Source organism: Arachis ipaensis, chromosome B3, assembly GCF_059453495.1.
Source record: "Arachis ipaensis isolate K30076 ecotype BB chromosome B3, ASM5945349v1, whole genome shotgun sequence".
In the NCBI taxonomy this organism is placed as follows: domain Eukaryota; kingdom Viridiplantae; phylum Streptophyta; class Magnoliopsida; order Fabales; family Fabaceae; genus Arachis; species Arachis ipaensis.
This window is the reverse complement of record NC_142438.1, coordinates 3,344,458-3,367,836: the sequence shown is the minus strand read 5'-3', so window position 1 is coordinate 3,367,836 and position 23,379 is coordinate 3,344,458. Positions and strand designations below refer to the sequence as shown.

Below are 23,379 nucleotides of genomic sequence, written 5' to 3'. Positions count from 1 at the left end.
CTAACAACATTGAATGAAATAGTAGTTAACTCATTAGTCCGCTTAAGTAAATGTTTGAAGTTTGAATCTTGCCTTGTGCATGCAGCAATCCATTGGCCAACGACAAACTCTTAAATGGAGTTCCAATTTGCGACGGACTGCCTGAAGTTCTAATCTTAAATTTTAAACTTCATACTCGACTATGACTTTTTCCTTGCTTGTCATGAGAGTTCCTAATACAATTTTGTATTGTATTTTCTATTTTTTGGAAGATGTTTTGTATTGTATGTTAAAGTTAGATAAAATTCTTCTCGAAAGGGAAATGAGAAAAATTCAGAGGCAGATTCTCTATAGAAAACCACATGCAAAATTCCAACTCTCATGAAGAAATTACTACCAAGAATACAAAACATGTTAATCTTTCACCTCACATGGATCTAAAATGGACATAACATAATATACTGAAAATGAAGCTGTAAAAGTAGAGGCACCATTCAGGACTACAGGTCAAAAAGCTATGCATGTTGTCCTTTCTACACACTTGATCTGAGTTCTTCATGTCCTTTTACTTGCAGCATTCAATTTCAAGGATTCTTTATCCACTAATCCAATTTCACCTCATTGCTTCACCTGCTGTTACTTGATCCGTACTTAGAACTATGCTTGACTGGTTCGCCGGCTTCGCCTCCTCCGCGGCGAAATGTACTCAAACACCACCTTCATTCTATTCTCTCCCTCTTAAATCTCACAACACTTTGTCCCTGAATGGCAATTTACCAGCATGAAGTAAAAAAACCAGTGATAGTGTGTTAATACATACTACCTTTAATCCTACCAATGAATTTTTACATATAAACAAATGATACTAAGCAATGTAAGATAAAGAAAAAGAAAGCAAATAAACAAGATGGATCCTGTTTAAGACTACTGTTTCTTCCTCAACAAATTCCAACATAATATTAGCTAAGAAGGATTTTTAGGGAAGGTGTCATGATGATTACAACATAGAAGAACCCTTAAGAGTCTCTGTCGCAGTTCGGCTCCTCATTTCGATGACCTTCCTGTGAGAGTTCGAGTGCAATGATGGTACAAACGTAGGGCTAGCTGCAGGCCGGTATTCAGGGAAGAGCCGGCCGGACCTATACCGAACCCCACAAGCATTGCAAAGTGTCTTTGGACCCATGGGTCCTTCTCTCCACTGCGGCGTAGATGTCACCTCACAATGCATGCATTTTCGGTGGGTAACTGATCCTTGCAATGCAGATCCCTTCTTCTCAGTATGATCTGAAAGCAAAGGTAGATCCTTACTCCTCTGCTTCTTTTTGAGACTGCTTATTAATTTACCATCAGCTTGTGTTTGTAAATTTGATTCAGATAAATCATTTGCCTCACCTTTTGGGGAGTTAGAGACGAATGGAACAGATAATAGCAAGCTGAAGCTTGAGAGAGGCCGGCGTTTGCCTCGAGGACGCTTTACCGGGATGACAGGTAGATCAAAGTTGGAGTTCTCGACCGAGGAGGAACTACTGCTTTCAAAGACAGACACAGGGCTGTAGGTTTGGAACTTGGGCACCCTTTTCCCATTAAAAGAGACATTCTGGTTCCGAATAGTATTGCCGTATGTAGGTCGAGCAGGATCGGCCACCTGTATTATTACAGAAAACACATCAATGCCACAAATTGGATGTAATAATTATAGATATGTTTACATGAGGTGGAAAATGGAAATATAGCAATCCACATAGATTCTTCCAACAATCACATCTTTACTCCTCCGAGCTAATCACACATGAAATTAATGCTTCCTGCTTTAAATTGCGTATATACGCATGCCGACAATATGTGTAAGCACTTATCAAACTAAAGCATGTAAAAGACACCTCACTAGATGCAAATTTTCCAGGGTTTGAATTGGAGGGAAATGCTACATGCTACTCATCATTACTGTACTTCCATGCCAAACACAAGTACATCCATCTACTTTTTACTTATTCATGGAAGAAAACTTTACATCTTCTGTTCCATGCATAACATCTATTTATGATGCATATAGCTAGAACACTTCTAACTTTTAGGTATGGCACCTCAAACTCTCACTTCTTGAGACAAGACTCTTCCAAAACATGGAATGGGTACAATTGTAAACATGAAACAAAGATTTCCATGGCAGGTGGCAACAACTACAATTCAAAACAATAAACATGTGACAAAATCTTTAAGTTGTTAACATACTACAAAAGTACAAATTAAGCATTTGCAACAAGTTCAAGTATTAAACTTTTTTTAAATAGAAACACACATTAGCATCTTAAGCATGTCAATTCAAGGTAAATCAGAGTACCATTGTAGAGTGTAGACCAAAGTTATTCAAAATAAATAAATAAATCTTCTCTTTTATCCACAAGTTTGTTTCTACATCTTTCTCCAACAAAGTCAGAGGACTCTTCAACAAAGGGGCAAGTCAATGAAAGTAAATTTTGAAATAAAGCCCTCTCTTTTGGGAATCACAAAGTCAGAGGACTCCTTTTTTGTGTTTTAATATCCTCTGTCACCTTACTTGCTCATGTTTTAGACTTGAATTACCAGTATTTCTTTTCAATCTGACAGTTCTTGAACAACATCATCGTAGTAATTCGCATTTGCTGCTAAAAATCCAACTAATAGAATTATGTAGTTGTCTAAAACTCTAAACTGATATGTCGACATTTGAGACTTAGCTGTTCGATTATGAAAGTTACATTCATTCAAAAGTAATGATCCTATCAGATGAAACAGCCATTGCAAGTAACTGAACTTGAAAAACAGGATCAAATTAAAAAGAAGGCCTTGTGAAAAGGGAACGAAATATCACACTACTTGAAACAACTAAGCATTAGCATCCTTCAATGTTGATATTATAATCATGTCGCTTCAGCTTCACACGATAGAATTATATGTATGTAACTAATTCATGTATTAGAAACCGGACAAGTAAATTTTAGTTTTCTCCTACATGATTGTGAGAGGAAAAAGACATCTATTCAGAGTAACTGAGCAAATACTCACAGGAGTAGAGATACTCCTCCCAAGTTTCGGATTCTCATTCTCAGTTTTATCACTCAGTCCGGATGGTGATACCGAAAACACACCAAGAGATGGCTCTTCAAGTTGTTTAAACTGAGCACCCCAATCCTCCTCCACAGCATCATCTTCCACATCTTCTATTGGGAAATCAAAAAACCCCACCACATCAAAAGCTTCATCCGATACCCCATTCAAATTGTTGTCCAAAAACCAACAATCCTTCATATTAGCAATATATACTTGAACTATATCCTGTGTTTGAAATTAAAATTAACAAAATCCTCAGTAATTAAGTATTAAATTATAAAAATAAATATGAAAAAAATGTGCAATTCCCTAGTCACAATGAGAGTATGTGGAATGCAACATAGGCATACCCACAAAGCAAAAAGCTTTCAGCTACACACACCCTCTATCCTTATCTACTAAATGTTAATGGAAAAGTGAAACAAAACCCAAGAGTATAACATTATATTGAACTAGCAAGACACTATCAACAAACAATCCAAGAAGCCTAACATTGTATTGAGCTATCAGTACAATACATACATACCTCTCTCTTTGGGGAAAAAATATGCAAAATAAACATACCCAGATAAGAAAATGAACATAAAAAAGCAAAATAAATATGAAAAATGAAGAGGGGGCCAAAAAGTTAAGACCTTTGGGGTTCAGAGAGTAAAGTGGGTGGTGCAAGTGCAAGTGCAAAAAAGGAACTTGAACATTTGCAGACACTCACAGAGGATGATGAAGTTGCTGGAACTCAACCAAGGTGAGATTTTTTTTCTTTTTTTCACTCCGAATCTTTCTTTGTCTGAATACTTTCTTTTAAAAATGGAAAATTTGCAACATGCGGCGGCGCTACCATGCGGAAGCCCTCATCCTGTTCTTGGAATGTGTCTGTAGTGATATCTCTGAGCTGTCCGAAAGTCTTTAGTTTTCAACTGCGTTTATATAAAATTAAATTAAAATAAATAATTAAAACATTTTAAAAAAATTAGAGCTTGCTTCAATTGTTTCCTATTCCCATGTGATATGTCTCTACTTTTCTGTCATTTTCATGGTGTATATATATATTTTTTATTCTTAAAATTAGATTTAAACTGCGCCGTGCAAAAAGAAGTACAAAAATCAAAATTGTAATCTTGTGGTAGAAAATAAAATAATTTAAAAATGTCTAGTCAAGTGTTTCTATAAAATTATTTAGTCCAATTTTAAAATTTTATTTATTTTCTCTAAATAAAAGTCGTTTATTATTTATAAAATTTATTTAGTCCAATTTTAAAAAATATATTAATAAATGTAATCTTGCTCAAATTCTATAGCATTTTTAGTATAAGAAAACTCAAATGATGACAATTAAAAATGAAATTTATCCTTTTTTTTTTTAACTTCATTCATTTATGAACATATAAGAAATTTTCGGTTTTTATACGATGTTTTTAGTCTTTACACCCATAAATATAATTAGTATTCAAACTTCATTATAAAAAATCTTTTAAATGAGTATGATATATTGCTTATTTGAATGATATTATGATTATTACTTCCATATATAACCAGATATGGCAAGGTGGTTCTATGGATAAATTAGAATGATATACTGTGTTTGTTTAGAAGTCATTATTTTGATAAAAAAAAGATTTTTTTTTTAATAAAAAATGATTTTATTTTTATTTTTTAGCGTGTTTGACAAATTTCGAGTAGTAAAAGTAAAAGTACTAGAAAAATCAGAAAAACATCTTTTTTGAGAAGCTGTAATTTACATCTTTTTTTAAAAGATCTTTTTTCTTTAAAAAAAAGATGTTTTTTATGTAATAAATAAACAAAAAGTACTTTTATATTGTTATATCCAAACATAATTGATAGATAAAAATATCTTTTTGCATAAAATACCCTAACATAAAATTACTTTTATTTTTCCATAAGATCTTTTAAAAAAAGATAACTAAAAAAAATATCTTTTTAGAAACTCAACCAAACAAGCCCATTATCTATTCGAATTATTCAAGACTATTAATTCCTTATATGACTATACACGGAAAACAATTTTATAAAAACTAATTAGAATTATAAAATTTATTTTCCAAATAGTTAGTTGCAATATAATGATATGAAATTGACTATAAACTAAAATGTATGAAATAAAAACAAATATAAGACATCAAATATATTAGAATTTAAAATCTTGATATAAATTAACATTTTTCATGATATTCTTTTATATATAATTTAATGTGAGAAATTAAGAGATTGATGATAAGTTAATTATATAAATATTAATTTCTATTACATTATAAAAATAGTTATGTAAATAGATTGCTAGAACTTAAACTAAGTCTATCAATTACCAATAACTAAGTTGCTAAAAAATTATAAAATTTTTAATATGATAATTTATATTCAAGTGTCTAAAAGAAGGTCAGATTGAATTTATCAGTATTGATAAAAATAAAAAAAATATAAGTTTAACAAGTTAAAATTGGTAAAATTGCAAAAAGGATAATTAAAGTTTGTAGCTAGAGTTTATCACAATTATGTCATATGTTGGCATATTTATAAAGCAGTAAAATAAGTTACTATCTTGCTATGCTAGAACCTTGTAGAGATATGAGTTGGAGTTGTTAAAAATAACTTAGGGATTAAAAAATTAATATATTCAATTATATAAATAAATAGAATAAATTATCATTTGTATTCATGAAAGATACAAATCCTGACAAATGTATCCATATAAGAATAAAACAACAATTGTACCACGGAAGATAGCTTCCGTGTGCCAAGAATACCCTAACGGACCAATTGTGTAACCAACGTCCGGGTACTTTTGGCACACAGAAGCCATCTTCCGTAGTTATAATTGTCATTTTATTTTTATATGGGTATATTTGTCAGCATCTGTATCTTTTATAGGTACAAATGATAATTTATTCAAATAAATATTATAATAGTATCATTCAAGTGAAATTTATGAGTAATATGAAACTATATTAAGAGTTTTTACTTTTCTTTTTATTAAGCGAGCTAATCGAAAGTAAAAATATATATGTATTATTATTATTGTTTTAACTTTTCTTTTAGTATATTATTATGTTATTGTTGGAAGAACATTATATTGAATTATATTAAATTATTGTTGAAGTATTTATTTGAGTGAATGATCCATGATAAATTAATTATGAGTATGATACTTACATATATGCTCTTTCCTATCTCGTTAGTATTGAATATTGATATGACATTTAGGTATCATTAACTTATTATAATATTATTTTAATCTTTTTTTATATATTATAATAAAATGTAATGGTGTCTTTTACCGTTTGTATATTTTACATGACAGGTTTTAGGCCATAAATAATTATGGACGGATCTGAAGATTTGATCATTTGAAAGAATAATTATAAATGACGAATACTTGAATTATTGTATCTGATTTCTGAATTCTTAGGAAAATATTAATAATCAATCGGGCAACAACTGTTAATTGGGGTCAGATATTTGATGAGGGACCGGAGAGAATGGTTGACATTAGCACGACTAAGAAATGGTCAATTTTATTATTACTTTCCAAATTTTAAGTACCATTTTAATTTTAAATTAAGTATTACAAATTTATAGCTAATTTTATTAGATATTATCTATGATGCACAGACACTGATACGGACACGACATGACATGGGATATACCAATACGCGAATTTTAAAAATTTTATAAGACACAAAATACGCATACATATAAAATATAAAATATTTTTTAGATAAAACAAAATGATATTTTGATATTTTATTTTAATAAATAATAATATATACTATTTCTAAATTTATTTTAAAAATACATGTTAAGAATAATATTGGACCTGCCGGCAAGTGATGGTATTTAGGTGTATCTAAACGTATCCGAAAATTTTTTTTTATTAAGACATGGTTGAACACAGCAACGCGTGTCGAACGAATGTCGATGAATGTCGTATCCAAAATATGTCCGCATGTTGAACACTCACACACAAAACTCAGCAAAGTCTCAATACTTCATACCATATTATACATTATTTGTTTGATACATTGGTAGATATAAGGCATGGATGCGCCAAAAACAGTATACAATTATTACACAAAAAATTTTTTCATAATGTATTGAGTAAATTGAATTGAAATTTTTCTATAACTTAATATTAATGTGATCAATTTTTTATGTACATAGTATCCCATCAATAAAAATATATCAATATCATTTTAGTTTTCCATTAAAATCCTTTCTCCTTATTATTGAGGTAATGATTAGTCGATTTAAGTGTAGTTAAATTTGCCTCTATAAAGCTAAAAAACTAAACATACATTAAAATCAATTTCTTATGAATTCATATTATTTCAAAAATTTTACACTATTTGTCCAATTAAATATCAGTTATATGATTTTTGATATAGTGGATAATCAAAATACTAATGTAATAATACATCTATAAAATCAACCTCAGAGTATACAACTGATAGCAAGATTATTTTGGTAGGAGTGTACTGTAGAATATGAAGGGTATAAGTGTCCAATCAAGCATTTCACTATTTTGGAATGCTCAATTATATCTGTTCAGTACAATGTACTTTGTACATCAAAACCTTTAGTTCAAGATAAAGTTGGCAACTTCTGCAAAGTTGTGTTTAAATAAGAGTGAAAAATAGCATTGCTTGATACAAGAAATTTACTATACTTGAGGTGGTCAAAAAATTCTATGCGTAAACAAACTCATTATGACTTGATACATGATAGAGGTCAATGACGTGGTTTGATCTATGTAGTCGACCAAGCTTTGTTGTTGTTGATGCTGCTGCTGCTCGACACAAGAAATTTCAAGTTGATTTTTTGGGCACATCAGCATCTTCTTGACTTTTGGAATCTTCTTTCTTTTCCATTACTTGTTGAACACCTTCTTGGTAACCTACTATGAAGCTTTTAAGAGCATCTCTGTATGCAGAAGCTCTGGTCATGTACACGCGCTGCAAGGCAGGTCTGAGAGTCTCCATTCCACCTCTGGCGGCTACAGCTGAATGTTTTCCAGTAAAAGATCCATGTGTTTTGTGAAAATCACCATCTCAAACTCATTCTTCAAATCAATGGCAGAAAGCTACCGAAAACAGCAGTTTCAAATTTGCACAAATAGCAAGAACAGAGAGTTCTAATGCTGAATCAATGGCAAGGGATGGCTCACTCAGCAGCATCATTGATTACTATAACTAATCTCTCTTGGTATATTATTAGGCTTCTAAGCTCTATGTAGTTTACCTTTCTGCGATAACTCATTAATTTACAAGAAGAGATAATATATATATATAGTATAAATAATTCACTCAATCACACATTTACACAAGCTAGAAACTAGTATGTAACTGTAATCTTAGTTTTGGAAAGCTATCAGATTCCAAACAAGATAATGATGTTAATATAAACTTGGGAAAGAAAGAGATGGTACCAAGATCCTCCAGTGTTGAAGGCTCTCTTCCTTTAGCAGGTTTCTTTTCATCATTGGGTTCTTCGATCATTTCATCCTTCTTATAATGTGCTGGCCGAAGATCAGGACCAATGTCGCGAACCCAGCTTGCGGCATAAAGCCTAGCAGCTCTCTTTAAAACCTGAAGATTGAATGTTACAGTGCAACTAGTAAGTTACCAACGGCCAAGTTTCACCAGTTCAATTAACTCTAGTCTATAGTATGGTTCTCCAAAATTGCATCTTTGTCTACTCAAAACATTAATAACATTAACTAAAAGGAAAAATCATGAGCCCACTGCATGATTAAAAAACAATGTACCGAATTGAGATAAATGCAAAAGGTTTCCACAAGTGTACCACGGAATCACGTGTTTCAGTGGTTTCAGTCAATGATCTCAGTCATAAAATATATATATATTTGAAATCAATGGCTAAAACCATTGGAATACCTGATTCCATGATACACTTGAAAGTTTCCAACAGTAATATAAACAAAATTACCCAAATACGCTGGTCCCAGGTCAATTTGCGACGCTTTTTAATGTTAGGAGGGTCAGGCAAAGACGATGGGAAAGCAATCTCTTTGAGATCATAGCGTATGTAATCATAGATTTTCCTACAAACAACCCTCGCTTTCATCTTGCATCTGCAAATCGAAGAATGGAGTTCACACTACACATGAGAAGAAATTGAATAAAATTTTGACTGAAATTCTTATGTTTGAAATAAATTAGCATGTATGTAATTGAATTCAATAACAATGTTTAGAATATCTGCAAAAATGAATTGAATCCATCATTAACAATTAACAATATCAATGAGAGACACAGGCCAACTCCTATTGCATACAAGCTAAATAACCTGCAAATGGAAACTGAAACAACAAGAACGTTTGACTATTATTGCATAATTAAAATCCTAAATTTAGAATCTAATTAATAAATCAGGCAATCATGTTTATCTAAAATTTAAAAACCTAAATCAAGTAATTATTATTACAGAAAATTAAAAAGATGACGGCACAGGAACCAGGGGCGAGCAGATGAATCTGCGAACGAGAAACCACGAGTCCATGACGAGACGCGCGCCGAAATGTGTGAGCAGAGCTGCTTCTGCTTGTGTGTGAACTGTGAAGTGTGTTTTGTGCAAGAATGAGGCACTAACACAGTGAGAGGAATAAAAACTACGTCGTTTTCTGTTTTTGTTTCTTTATTTTTTATAACTTAATATTAGCGTGATCTTTTTTTTTTAATATATCAATTTTATTTTAGTTTAGATCCTTTCTCCTTATTGTGGCTCATTTTTTGGATAAAACCATAGTTATCAGAACCGAACCGGTAATCAACCCGGTCATATGACTGAGTCACCGGTTCAACTGATGGGTCACTGATTCACCAACCGGTCATAATTAAAAAATATAAAATTATATAAATAAAATTAAAATAATGTCTTAAAATTTAAAATGCAAGTCTTTACAAACATTAATAATCTAATATCAATTTTTAAACATAACTAATTTGTCACAATATATGCACATCATAGTGATTTTTTCTTATTTTTCCACAATTTGTTTATAATGACCCCAAACAGGATCAGTCTTCCCTCTATTATTGTAAACTCTTTTAGTGGTAAGATCAGGAGTTGCTGATGATGCTTGTTCTTGAGATGGTGGTGTTTCTCATGGTGTTTGAGATGAAGACATTTTTAAAATTCTAGCAAAAGAAATAAAAGATTTTCAGCAACCAATTTGTTTACCTAAGTGAGTTTTAAGCATCACAGTAACAACCACCAAAGTATTCAATTCAAACATTATCCAGCAACAAAATTCAAGTATTCAACTCGAACATTATCCAGCAACAACAAAATTCAGCAAGTATTCAACTCAGTCTCAAACATTATCCAGCAAGAAAAAATTTATCTCAGGTTATCCAGCAAAGTATTCAACTCAAACGCTATCCACTTATCCAGCAACAAAAAGATTATCTCAGGTTCAGCAACAACTCTAAACTCTAAAGATTAACCAGATTCAATAACAATTCTAACTCAAATTTTCTCAAGTTCAAGTTCAAGTGTTCAACAACTCTAAAATCAAATACAACAGCAACATTAACCAGATTCAATAACAATTCTAAGTTTCTAACTCAAATTTTCTCAAGTTCAACAACTCTAAAACCAAATACAACAGCAACAATAACCAGACCCAATAACAATTCTAAGTTTCTAACTCAAATTCTCCCCAGTTCAATAACTCTAAAACCAAATACAACAGCAACAAGCCAACAACCACCAGATTCAACAACAATTCTAGTGAAAGAACAGAGTAGAAAACTTGAACTTGAAGGGAGCTCACCTGATTGACTGGTCAGAACACCGCGACTGGCGCGACACAAGATGACGACTGACGATGACCACCACCCGAGGGAGCAGTTGCTGCTTGACTGGTTCCGTCTGCTTCTGCCGCCGACGAACCGAACGCAGGGGCACGGCACCACGACGACGACCAAGGTGAGGGGACGAGGTGAGAGACTGAGAGCGCGACGAAGTGAGGCTGTGAGAGACAGAGAGTGATGACTATCGAGGTAAGGGGAGAGGCCGTAAGCCAGTGAGTGAGGGACTACTGACTACTGAGTGCCGAGCTCGAGAGATGGAGAGAGGCAGAGAGCATAGAGAGGGTTCCACTCAGTCTCAGATTTGGGCAATAGGGTTTCATTGAAAGGGAAGGGGGGAGGGGGAAATAGATTTTCTAAATTTTTTTAACAATTGAAGGAGTAAAGTGTGATCTCCCATTATTAATTTTATAAATGGGACTAAAAATAAATATGAAAGAGAGAGCAATAAAAAATTAGAGATCATATTTACAAGGATCCATTTCCAAAAGGGGCGTTTGAAACAACGTCGTTTAGGCAAGGTTGCGAGAACCGAACCGGTCAATGAACCGATCAAGTGACTGGTTCAATGGTTCAATGGTCTAACCGGGGTCGGACTGGGATCGAACCGGTTTAATTAAATATACATTAAAATTATTAAATATTTCAATTCAATATTTTTAAACTAATTTTAATTCAATTACAAATTTCAAATATAAGAAAAATTCAATTCTATTCAATTACAAAATATAATCGTAACACAACAAAGTTCAATTCAATTACAAATTCCTAAATTAGCCGAATATAAGACCGCCAAATTATATAATCATATTTTTTTGGAATTCTAATCAATTAGTTTAATCAACATGTTCTCATTTCAGAATCCAAACTAATCTAAAACACATCAACAACAAAAGTAATTGAATGAGCTCGAAGAGTGTGAGACAGAGTTACCTAAAATTAAATTCAGAACCAATTCAACATTCAGCAAATTGAATTCAGAATCCATACTCAGAATCACATCAACATTCAACAAATTAAATAATCCAATTTCAAATTCTGAATACAGAATCAGCTCAGAGAGCTCGAAGGGTGAGACAGAGTTACCTAAAATGAAATTCAGAAACAATTCAACATTCAGCAAATTGAATTCAGAATCCATACTCAGAATCACATCAACATTCAACAAATTAAATAATCCAATTTCAAATTCAGAATACAGAATCAGCTCAGCATCTTCAAAAATTGGAAAAGAGATGAACGACGATGACAAAATGAGCTCGGAGAGTGTGACACAGAGTTACCTATTGACTCCACCAAATTGCTGGCATTCCATAAGCCCTATTCTATTGAATTATAAGTATAGTTTACCGTGACAGGGCGCAAATAGCTTGTCTTCAATTCAATAATCCTAGCAGGTTTGGTTTAACATTCAACAAATCAAACAAATAATCCAGTTTCAAACTCAGAACAGAGACTCAGCTCAGAATCTTCAAAATTAGTTGGAAAAAAGATGAATGGCGAAGACAGAATGAGCTTGGAGAGTGTGAGACAGAGTTACCTAAAATCAGAGGAGAAGAGAAGGGGCGACAGCCAAAACGGCGAGGGAGCAGCAACGACCCACGGCGAGGAGTGGAGCAACGACGACCCACGGCGAGGAGTGGAGCAACGACGACCCACGGCGAGGAGTGGAGCAACAATGACCCACGGCGAGGAGCGAAGAAGCAGCGACGGCGAGAGAGCTCGAAGAGGGACCTTGAGCTTGGACAAAGACAAAGAGAGAGATAGAGAGAGAGAGCGCTTGAAGACGACAACCACGGTCTGTCCCGCCGGCGGCCAAGGAGAGGAGATCAATGATGGAGAAGGTGGTGGCTAGGGCTTCTAGTGGGTGTTTGCTGTGGTAGGGTTCAATTTGGGATTTTGGTGAAGAGTGAGAGAGAAGGGAGAGGGGGTCCGTTTTGCTTCTGAGTCTGGGCTTTTCCTTTTTTTTCTTTTTTTTTTTTTTAAAGGATCAAAACGACGCCGTTTTTACTCTTAATAGAAAACCGGCTCTCTAAAAAACCGGTCTGGTTCACCAGTTAACCACCAGTTTGACCGATTTTTTACCCTTTTTGCAGGCCAATTTTACATATCAACCGGATCGGCCAGATGATCGGTTTTTGGTTAATCCGGTCGACCGGCCAATCCGATCCGGTTTTCAGAACCTTACGTTTAGATATTAGAAAAAAAATAAATAAATAAACGTGATCCGAATTGAGTCAAATTAACCGGTCGAATCAACATATCAGTGCAAATCGGGTTCGACCAGCCCAATGTGCAGTCGGTTCAACAAGTTGTTCAGTTTGACTAGGTGACTGAGTGACTGGGTTTCCAGTCGAACCGACCAGGATCGAGCCAGGTTTGATAACTATGGGTAAACCACCTCTACAAGCCAAAGAGAGATGAATATTACGGAAATCCCTCAAATCAAAATTTGTTACGTGTATGTCCCAGAGCATATTTTTATATAAATCGAATTGATTCAATTCGATTTAGGCATACAAGTAGTAAATCGAATTGATCAAATTCAAATTATTAGGGATAAAGGTAAATCAACCTTGATAAATTAGGCTCCAATATTGAAAAAAAAAAGGTTCCCTTATTAAAAAAAGTTCCCATAAACACGGTTTTTTAACCATTTTCGTGGGTTACACCAATTAGACTCCAATATTAAAAAAAAGTTCCTTTATTATTGTGGATAAAGATTAGTCCATTTTAAGTGTAGTTATATATCCATTTTCCTCTATAAAGCTAGAATATTAAATATACATTAAAATTAATTTCTTATAAATTCATATAATTCTAAAAGTTTTACACATCTAATTACATATTGTCTTATATGATTTTTGATATAGTGAATAATCAAAATACTAATGTAATAATACATCTATAAAACAAACCTCATAGTGTATACAATTGATAGCAAGGTTCATCAACGATTTAATGGACATTTTGATAAGAGTGTAGAATATAAAGAGTAGAAATAAGGGCTCAATCTATTGTTCTGAATTTCCTTTATAATCATATACTTGTATGTGTAGAAATGGTTGGTACAAAAATACCATCATGATAATAACAGTTCATATGGTTGCACCGAAATGTCTAAATGGTTAAAATAAAGAGAGAGCCCCCTACCAAGACTTAAGAATGATGTATTCAATGAAATACTCATACTTAGTGTATAAAATATATATTAATAATTATGTATTTATATATAAATATATATTATTTAACTCATATTTAATGTATAATTTATATTTTAATATATATTTTATACATTTAAAAATTTGTTGAGAATATATATATGTGCTTTGCTTTTATTTAAGTTTTAATCAAGAAGAATAATGTTAATATGTTTTGCAGTGTATGTAAAAGAATTCAGTAAAAATTCATAATAAAACATTAGGTGGATTATTATTGCATTGTAGTCAGTCGTGTCAAATAAAATTTGACATTTTGATCATGTAAAATAGAATGTAACTCATTCCATAAGATGTAGACATAAATATGAGTATTTAATATATGAAATATATATAGTTGCATTGAAAGCAATTTAAATAAAAAATAATATAATAATGAATCGAGGTTGAATTGAAAGATGGGTCCTACCTTGTTGGCTTGTTGCAAATTTGTTCTTCTGCTCTCTTTGCTTTTGTCTTACAGTAAAAAAAAAAAAAAGTGTAAATCACTAAATCGAATACATTTCATTCAATTTACTTGGTGATACAAAACCAAGTAAATCAAATTTACTTGTCAATTTATTATGAAAGTTTCATCTCTCTCACTAAATCAAATTTGATTGTTTCGATTTAGTATAAAGTGTAAATCGAATTCAATTGAATCAATTTATGTATATTGATATAATTCGACTTAACTAAATTCGATTTACATATAATTATTTAGGATAGACATGTAACCAATTTGAATTTAGAACATCTATGTAATTTTGATCTTCAAACAATTTATTGAAGTGAATTACCCTAGTTTATTGGAATAATCTTTAAAGTTATGTCTACCTCAAAAATAAGGAATTTCTTATAGTTTTGTTTGCCAAACAAAACAATGTGGGGGATTTGTGTTATTCAAGGAGCATGCCCCTACATACAATCGTTATATATATATATATATATAATGTACTGTGCATAATTGGAATATGTCCATGTGCGTCATGTTAACTTAGAGTCAATGACTGAAATGAGTGTGGCTGCATGTAGTAGTGTCTCTGAAAATTGAAATCGCTCTATCTTGTACCACCTTTAAGTAGTTTATGACTATGAATTGGATACATTCTTCTTAAGTAAGACAACTTAGGGGTAAAAATGGAATAATATTTTTATGTATGAGCTTCATGTGTGATTTACATTACTAACGAAAACTAAGGAAGATATGCAATTGTTTTGAAAGATTAGTACCAAACATCATCACAAACTGCTTTGATTGAATAAAATAATGGCTTTTGGAATTCAATTAAAGGAATTGGAGCCACCAAAGAACTCTCCTTGTTTCAATTTATATACAACATGGCATCCTCCTTCATAAGACCAAAGGTACTTAAATACCTCATTGAAAATCAAGGCTTCAAAGAAACTGATTTGGAAGCATCTAGATGGTTAAGGCGACATGTCCCTAAAAGGAACTCCGGAAGCTCTTCCGGCGTATTCCCCTTAACAACACATAAAAGACAGTAGTCAATATCGTATTCTGAGCCGACATATCATCCATCCACCATTGGCCAGGTGTAGGTCCTTGCCAATCGTGAACGAATGGTATGTTGACAATACATAAATACATTCAATAACACTCTTCTAGAGGAAATGGTGACAATTCAAAATAAAAAGGAACATGATTGTTATTTATACCTGTATTAGAAAGGCCATTTCAATAACTAGATGATTGAGGTATCCAAGGACAAGACTTACAACACCTCTTGCAACAGTTGACGATCCAATATCAACCCCAAGCTGAAAATAGATGTCATCATTTCAACATCAGCATTCTTTCAAATCATTGTAAGATGATTGAGAGTTTAACATGTGATGCATGCATACCACAAAAGTTCCAATCATTCACTTCCTTTCAACTTATTTTAAGGTTTTCTTCATGGACCACATAAATGCAAAGAAAGAGAGAACCTTTTAATACTCTAAATATTTATCTTCATTCCATTGGTCTAATTATTAGTTCAAAATTTACCTCCAAATAGTTCTTCCCTTGGAAATAGTTAATTTCCAATGCTTGACCAATTAAGCATGCCTTCTTTCCCACACTTTGTTTTACTATCCATGAACCCTGAAACATGATTTGTGACACATTCAACATTTCAAATAACGCGCAAAGGAGAAGAAAACATAAGTTTGGCTGTGGATGAAAATTATAACCACTGGGGATCAGAGATTCTAATATATATATATAGAACCAGCGATGACTTCTACCAACCTTGGATATGTATGGTATGAGTTTAAATCTTGAATTTCGGTAGGTATCATCACTCTTGATAAAACTCTCAAGCAAAGGGGTATCTTCCACAGGTGTAGTCATCATGTAATATAGTGCTAGGTTATATGTAGTTGCACCTGGAACCTGGTCCGTATAAACAATCAAATTAGTGTTAATTATGTCAAGTTTTAAGTAAGAACAACATAAACAGATGAATATTAACCAACCTGAATGTTTACAATGAAGAAGAACTCGGGCCCACCCCTTGCTGCATATTTCTGTATCATCAGTTGATTTTTCTCAGTCAATATGTTAATCATAAGTTGAAAATGCATTGCCTGAATATTATCAACATTTGGAACCGAAAATCATTAGAAAAATAACGGACCTGCACAATGCTCTCTGGTCGGCCACCAAGATCATCTTCTCTTTTATCAGATCTCAGCCAGTCTGCAGCAACCATTTGCATCAAGGTTCCCTTTGCCTTAACCTAGTAATTGATTACCCCCATAAAGGAATAAATTTGTACAAACAAATATAAGCCATAACTGACTGGCACATGAAATGATACAAATGCACTAAAAGAATGGAATAAAACAGAACATTCATAAGCAGCAGTGGATCCTTTTTGAATGACATAATTAAAGTACCTTTTTTTCCCTTTTTGTCCCTATATTTATCTAAGTGAAATGAACATTTTTCACGTATACCTTCTGGCGGTCTTCGAGGTAATTTGCCCCACGAATCAGGAAAGTGGAAGGATCTGCTTCTGCCCAGCTGCAAGGTAATGTACAAGAGGAATCTTTTGGAAGAGTTGATCCATAGGAGCATAAGGTACTTTCTTCTCTGACCATTTCGTGTAAGTCCACATAACCCTTCTTCTGAACTGCATTGTATGGTGCCTAATATTGTTAGCTATAGAAGAATAAAATCATGGATAATCTTGATATGTCATACATATTATATTAATCACCTGCAAGATCATGCAATTTTTTCACAAAATTAGCAGCTGTTGACAACTTAGGTTGACGGAAGTCCTGAAACAATCAAATTCACAGGAGAAAAATGCCAAGTTTAGCGTAGTTTTCCAACTAAAAGTACAAGACAAGTGCACTACATGCATTATAAGGGTTATAGACTTATAGCTAAAATATGCCAGAGGACAGCATGACTTGAGAGTGTTGGTGAATATACTTATTGCAAGCATCTGATGAGTCATAAAGAGGTGATAACATGCTAAATTTCTAGACTATAATATCAAACAGCTTTTTACCGGAGACTTCTTGTGACTACAATCAGGCATCCATCCATTTTCCGACTCGTCACTGTCTGATGGTTCTGGAACATCAAAAAACTCATCATCAGCATCATTTAGGCTAACAAGGGTTGCATGCTCTGATTGTGTTTGATCTACTACTCCATCTGAGATATGTTGGGCATTCTCATCTACTGCCTGCCTTTGGCTATCAGAGTTGACATCTCCTTCCTTCAAACTAAGCCCGATGCTTCTTGTCAACTCTCCAGATGAACTATCAGATGAACGACAATTCCCACGTCTAGCTTTAAATAACTCCCGCAATGCTATAAGAACATGCAAAATATAGATAGTCGTAATCTTTGACTGTAATATAATACTGTCTAACAACATAAAAAATACATGTTGGCAAATGGCATATAACATTCATGTCATTAATATAAAGTTATCAATAGAAAAGAATTTAAAAAAAATAATAAGAGATTACCAGCAACTCTCTCAAGCATACGAATGGTCATGGAATGTGTTGATGAAGGCTTAAGATAGGATTTCCAGAACTTCCAATCAATGGCAAGCATATGTTTTACGACTGATTGTTTTCCATTGCTCACTGGTGATATAACATAACCTCCACCTACAAAAGAACGCATGTGGTCACCATCATAACTTTTTTTAGTTAGCTGTCTTTCTAGCAAAACGTAGGCACCAATGAACAATGACACTGACATACATAGAGAAACATTCAAGAATAAGTGAACTATTTTAGTTTAGAAGAAGACCAAGACCAAGGAACGTCATAATTTCAAGTAGTAACATTAAGCAATATGCCTAATTTATCTAGAGATACAGTGCAGAAAAAGCTGATAGCATGAGCTAGAAATGTTCATATTCTAAAGTTTAAGCATACATTACTTTTAAGCCATGCCCGTACACAGCCTTTCTGTGGCCGACACTTCTTGTGATACACAGAATGGTAAAGAATAACTGTGTCAAGAAAAACCAAATGTAGTTAGTTTCAATAGAATCTGTGTGTATTTTCAGCCAGTTTCTTCTATATATGACTCTATTACCATAGGTTCCATCATCTTCTCTCCTCCAATAACGCTGCAACAAGAAATCTCTTGGTTTTGATCCCCTGTAAAGCAGGACATGCAATGTTTAAACTTCTGCTAGGAAAGACAGGTACGATATAATGCCTTGAAACAAGTAGTGATACATAATCAGCATTCAAGGCTTCATGTTTGAATCTTACCAAGGCAACCAATCCCTATACAGCTCTTTGTGAATGATGTCAGTGTGACCATCTACGTGCTCAACCACACTGCCTTTGTAGAAACAGAAATCCCATCTGCGAGTCAATAAATAATAGGCATAGAAACAAACTCAATAATACCATAATGCAAATGGCAACAGTAATCGTGGCTTATAAAATTACACTTTTTAAAAGGCTCTGACCTATCCGATTACAATTCTTATTTGAAGACAATGAATCTTTATTTAATGTTGTGGCCTAGATTTTCAAACAAAGCATCCAATAAGAAGATATGTGCTTCCTAAAGGAAAATGAGAACAACATAAAAAGTCTACTATAAGAATGCCATGTGAACTTAATGGACTTACGCTGATCTTGAAGGACCAAGTGACATAAGAGTCTGGAAAATGGCTTCGGAACTTCCATCAACCACACCAACAGCCATTATTGCAGGGTGATCATCCCACTTCTGATGATGTGACCATATGCAAAAAATTCAAATTCAACCATAAATATTGTTTGAATGATATAAAAGGAATCTCACAGGGATAGAACGTCAGCAGAGAGGGTTCTCATTAGAATATCACAAGCTTATTATGTCAATGAATCAGCAGCGAAGCAAGCTCAAATTCATCACACAGAACCAATCATGAATTAATCATTGATTACTATAGGGTTAACATTTCATCCGTATTTTTCTATCTTCTGAACACTATATTTTTTTGAACAGAAATCCTACCAACCTTCCCACGTGAATCCCTTTCTTTTGCTTCCTTGAATAGTCGCAATCCTACATTACATTTACACCCACAAAAAATGTATGTGCAGATTTTAGATCTTTAGAAAGAAACAATTTTCTTTTTGAAACAGAACAGACTTAAATCCTTACCATTTTGGCAACCAAAGATTGTCCAAGATGAAGGAGCAATGACATCAGATGAACCAATCGTCCAATCTACAGAGCCAGAGTGAGTCGTATTGGACAACCCACATAATCTGCAAGCATAGCATGAGAAAAATTATCAAGGGCATGGAGGAAACAGCACTAGTGATCTTTAATCAGACAAATTAAAAACTTTCATTCATAAAGAACAATGCATGGTAGATGAAAATTTAAGCTGCTAGACCTAAATGAGTGCCATCTTCTCTTAGAACTAGCTACAACATTATCTCGTGTACGAGGAGCACCCTGCACAGTGAACACACAGTTCATAGCAACAGTTTCTTCGTTGAATATGAAATAAAACTAAAACACCCTAAAAATCCATTCAAGTTGTAGGCATACCTTTAAAGAAGATTCTTGAATGGAGTGAATCCACCTTGCTGCTTCTTCAGGACAGCTTGCTCCTAACTATAATCAATTGTTAACATTCACACTTCATAATTTTACATTGTACCAAACTCTCAAATAATAAAAATGCCAGTAATAGCAAAAAGGCCTCAAGTTTCTTAAGCATGATAACTAGTTAAAAACCACCAGAGCAGCTCTTTATCATGGGCTTGACTTGTACCTACTGCTACTAGTCTACTACCTACAACATAATTCGTACAATAGTGATGTGAGTATATCTATGGTTACACACATATTTTTTATCCAAAAAAAAAAAAAAAACAATCCATCATACTAAGTATAGCTAATTGGATTGAACAATGTCATTGTGACTGATCATAACTAAATCAATAGATAAAAATGCTTTTCAGTGGATGAGGTTCACTCTTCTTATTGGACTAATCCCCAATTTAACTTTTAGTTTTTGCATTCTTTAGACCTACCCAGGAATCAGCTAATATGGCTGCCTAACATCGAAGATCTTGGCATCCACTCAACCAACCCAATGCTTGTGGATCCACCTGATCTAGATAGTTCTAAAAAAAATGAATGAAAAGAAAGTGATGAAAATGTGAAGAAGTCACCTTTAGTTGATTGCTGTGATTGGAAGTGCTGTAAAGGGTGAACATGAAAAACACCTGAAGGAAGAAAAATAAAAATTGGTGAAAACAATGAAGGATGATGAAAAATGAGATCAGAGTAAAAAAATTATGATAATGATAAGAAAAGGAAGTTACTTTTCTGTTAATGGTTTCTCTGCCATTATCAAGGACCCGAATGGTGGAGTCAAGAACAGCACTTCTGAGAGGAAGAAGGTGGTGGTGGTTGTTGTTGTTGCGAGAAAGTGAAGGAGGGTACTTGTAACTTCGAAGATGGTGACCCTTTAGCACGAAGTAGCGCTTTCTCGAGAACTGAAGCCCCAAACGGTTGGATTGTATGAGGTATAACCACCCTTCCATTATCATTGGTTTTGTTCCACCATCACCAACACTTGCAGTTGCAGTTTCTCTGCTACCCATTTTGTCGAACACCTTGAGTTCAAGAAGAGAAAACAATTGCACCAACACCAACCACCACCTTAAAATTTCGTAGGTGGTTGTGTTTTGTGTTGAAGGTGGAGGGATTTATGTAACTACTAACGTTTGAAGGTACATTGGAATCGCAGAAGAGAACAATGCATGGAGTCAATCAATCATATGTACTTGGTTCTCTCTCGTCATATAAATAAACAAATAAATAAAAATTAAGGAATCAGATGCAAAAAAAAAAAAATGTAAAGTAACAACTAGTAATTTCAATGTCTAATTAACTCTTTCAAATAAAATCACTCTTAGATCTTCTATAATAGCAAATGATAAATGTATTTCTAATAATTTATTATGTAAAACTTAAAATAGAGAGCAATTGAAAATGATAATATAAAAATTTGGAAGATTTTTTTTAAATAGCATTATTTTTATGTTCATATGATAATAATAGAATACATATTTTAAATAATAAAATATATGAATAATTTTATTTTATTTTGTATTATTTATTGACAAAAAAGACATAATATATTTCTTTTTTTATTTTACCAAAGATAGGAGACTCGAACCCGCAACCTCTTAATTGAGTATGGAGACTATACTATTTGAGCTATAATATATTTCCTATTTGTTATTATAAAAGATTTCATTGATATTTTTTTTAAAAAAAAATTAATTAGTCAAAAGTTAAAATTTTTTAAAAATAAATTGTCACTTTACTCAAAAATATAACATTTAGATATTAAGGTATCTAATATAAAATATATTTTATTAAAGATAAAGTGAGAAATAAATCCTTAAAAATTTATATTTGGGACCGATTAATCTATAAAAAAAATGGAGGCCACTCAGATAAACACGCTTAAAACGTCTTTTTTTAAAGATGTCTTTATGTTGTGTTTTAATTGGTTTTGGTATAATTTATTCGGTGTTCCTCATCACATATTATTAAATTTCTCAAAAGATTTTCTTTCCAAAAATAATAAAAAACATTTAATTTGGACTAAAACAAAAAAGGTAATAGATTAACTATTAGATTTTTTTTAAAAGATTATTTACATAAAAAAATATATCACATTCATCAAAATATATATATATATATATAAAAGCTCTTAAAAAATTTTATAAATAAAAAATAATTAATTTTTATTCGTATAATATATAAAATAATTACTATATTATTATTATATTATAGATTAAAATTTACTAATTTAAATTTTGTTTTTATTTTTAATATAAGCATTAGAAATATATAATTTTTTTATAACAAGATATATTGTAATAAAATATATATAATATCAATTAGTTTTTAAAAAATTCTGAAAAGATGGTTTTTTCTAATAAAGTGTTATTAAAAAATTAACATTATAAAAACTAATTTCAACCAATATGATATAATATGATATAATAGGTTATTAAATATATTTAATACAAAACACATTGAATATAAATTTTTATTGAGTTTAAATTTTAAATAATTTTTAATTAAATTTCGAATATTTTTATTTTAAAGAGTTAGAATATTTTAACATCATTTTTTTCGTATCTTTTTAATTGAGTCTTTGATTTTTTAAATTATAAACCTTATTTATAATTAAGAGTAATGTTTTAACACCACCAATTAGTCACACATATAAAAATACAAGAACAATTCTATTGTCATAATTATAATCTAACTTTATAAGTAATACAATACAATGAAACTATATATAAGTAATATAACTAAATTTTATCTACATCTATAGTCACATTTCATAAATAATATAATTAAATTATATTTATGTTTATAATTAAAATATGAATAAAAATACAAAAAAGTATCAGGATGGTTAATTTTTTTCATTCATAATTTTTTATTATTTTTGTTGTGAAAAATTTAATTATTTTAATAATTAATTATTTTTTAAAAAAAGATAATTGAATAACACAAAAAAGTCTTATTAAGAGTAATTTATTTATATATGATTAAAAAATAATTGAATAATTATATACGGTAAAAAATTAATATTATTAAAAAATAAAAATAAAATTTATTTTAAAATTAAAAATAAAGTTTATTTAAAAATAAAATTAAAAATCATGGTTTTTTTTTCTTTTTTCCAAAATTTATCTACGAGTAATTCTATAAATATTTTATGATGAAT

The 23,379-nt window shown here is 32.0% G+C and overlaps 3 protein-coding genes across 10 annotated transcripts; all 3 read right to left on the bottom strand.

Annotated features, from left to right (window-relative positions):
- Nucleotides 1-324: 324 nt before the first annotated feature.
- Nucleotides 325-3,968, bottom strand: LOC107629228 (GATA transcription factor 11). 4 transcript variants are annotated; one of them, XM_088508686.1, is made up of 5 exons: nucleotides 3,782-3,968; nucleotides 3,025-3,294; nucleotides 1,372-1,624; nucleotides 981-1,263; nucleotides 325-740 (listed from the first exon to the last, which is right to left on the bottom strand). In XM_088508686.1, the coding sequence occupies exons 2-5, from the start codon at nucleotides 3,265-3,267 to the stop codon at nucleotides 725-727; spliced, it is 795 nt and encodes a 264-aa protein (XP_088364812.1). In that variant the 5' UTR covers nucleotides 3,268-3,294; nucleotides 3,782-3,968; the 3' UTR covers nucleotides 325-724. The 4 variants fall into 4 exon arrangements, with proteins under 4 accessions (XP_088364812.1, XP_088364811.1, XP_016187441.1 ...); XM_088508685.1 differs by having other exon boundaries at nucleotides 3,705-3,967; XM_016331955.3 differs by having other exon boundaries at nucleotides 981-1,624; nucleotides 3,705-3,967.
- Nucleotides 3,969-7,560: 3,592 nt separating this feature from the next.
- On the bottom strand, nucleotides 7,561-12,827 carry EMB2735 (embryo defective 2735). Of its 5 annotated transcripts, XM_021117786.2 has the most exons (6): nucleotides 12,457-12,827; nucleotides 12,200-12,306; nucleotides 10,880-11,077; nucleotides 9,031-9,175; nucleotides 8,510-8,669; nucleotides 7,561-8,083 (listed from the first exon to the last, which is right to left on the bottom strand). In XM_021117786.2, the coding sequence occupies exons 2-6, from the start codon at nucleotides 12,229-12,231 to the stop codon at nucleotides 7,890-7,892; spliced, it is 729 nt and encodes a 242-aa protein (XP_020973445.1). In that variant the 5' UTR covers nucleotides 12,232-12,306; nucleotides 12,457-12,827; the 3' UTR covers nucleotides 7,561-7,889. The 5 variants fall into 5 exon arrangements, with proteins under 5 accessions (XP_020973445.1, XP_016187446.1, XP_020973444.1 ...); XM_016331960.3 differs by lacking the exon at nucleotides 12,200-12,306; XM_021117785.2 differs by lacking the exon at nucleotides 12,457-12,827 and having other exon boundaries at nucleotides 12,200-12,378.
- A 2,414-nt stretch (nucleotides 12,828-15,241) lies between these two features.
- LOC107629230 (protein ENHANCED DISEASE RESISTANCE 2) lies at nucleotides 15,242-21,510 on the bottom strand. Its single transcript, XM_016331961.3, has 20 exons — nucleotides 20,945-21,510; nucleotides 20,792-20,845; nucleotides 20,163-20,228; nucleotides 20,005-20,066; nucleotides 19,767-19,873; nucleotides 19,621-19,667; nucleotides 19,246-19,346; nucleotides 18,878-18,973; nucleotides 18,696-18,760; nucleotides 18,538-18,609; nucleotides 18,113-18,259; nucleotides 17,644-17,951; nucleotides 17,344-17,407; nucleotides 17,081-17,256; nucleotides 16,759-16,860; nucleotides 16,598-16,648; nucleotides 16,371-16,514; nucleotides 16,128-16,223; nucleotides 15,794-15,895; nucleotides 15,242-15,597 (listed from the first exon to the last, which is right to left on the bottom strand). Exons 1-20 carry the CDS (start codon nucleotides 21,224-21,226, stop codon nucleotides 15,505-15,507), a joined length of 2,235 nt encoding a protein of 744 aa, XP_016187447.1. The 5' UTR covers nucleotides 21,227-21,510; the 3' UTR covers nucleotides 15,242-15,504.
- Nucleotides 21,511-23,379: the final 1,869 nt, after the last annotated feature.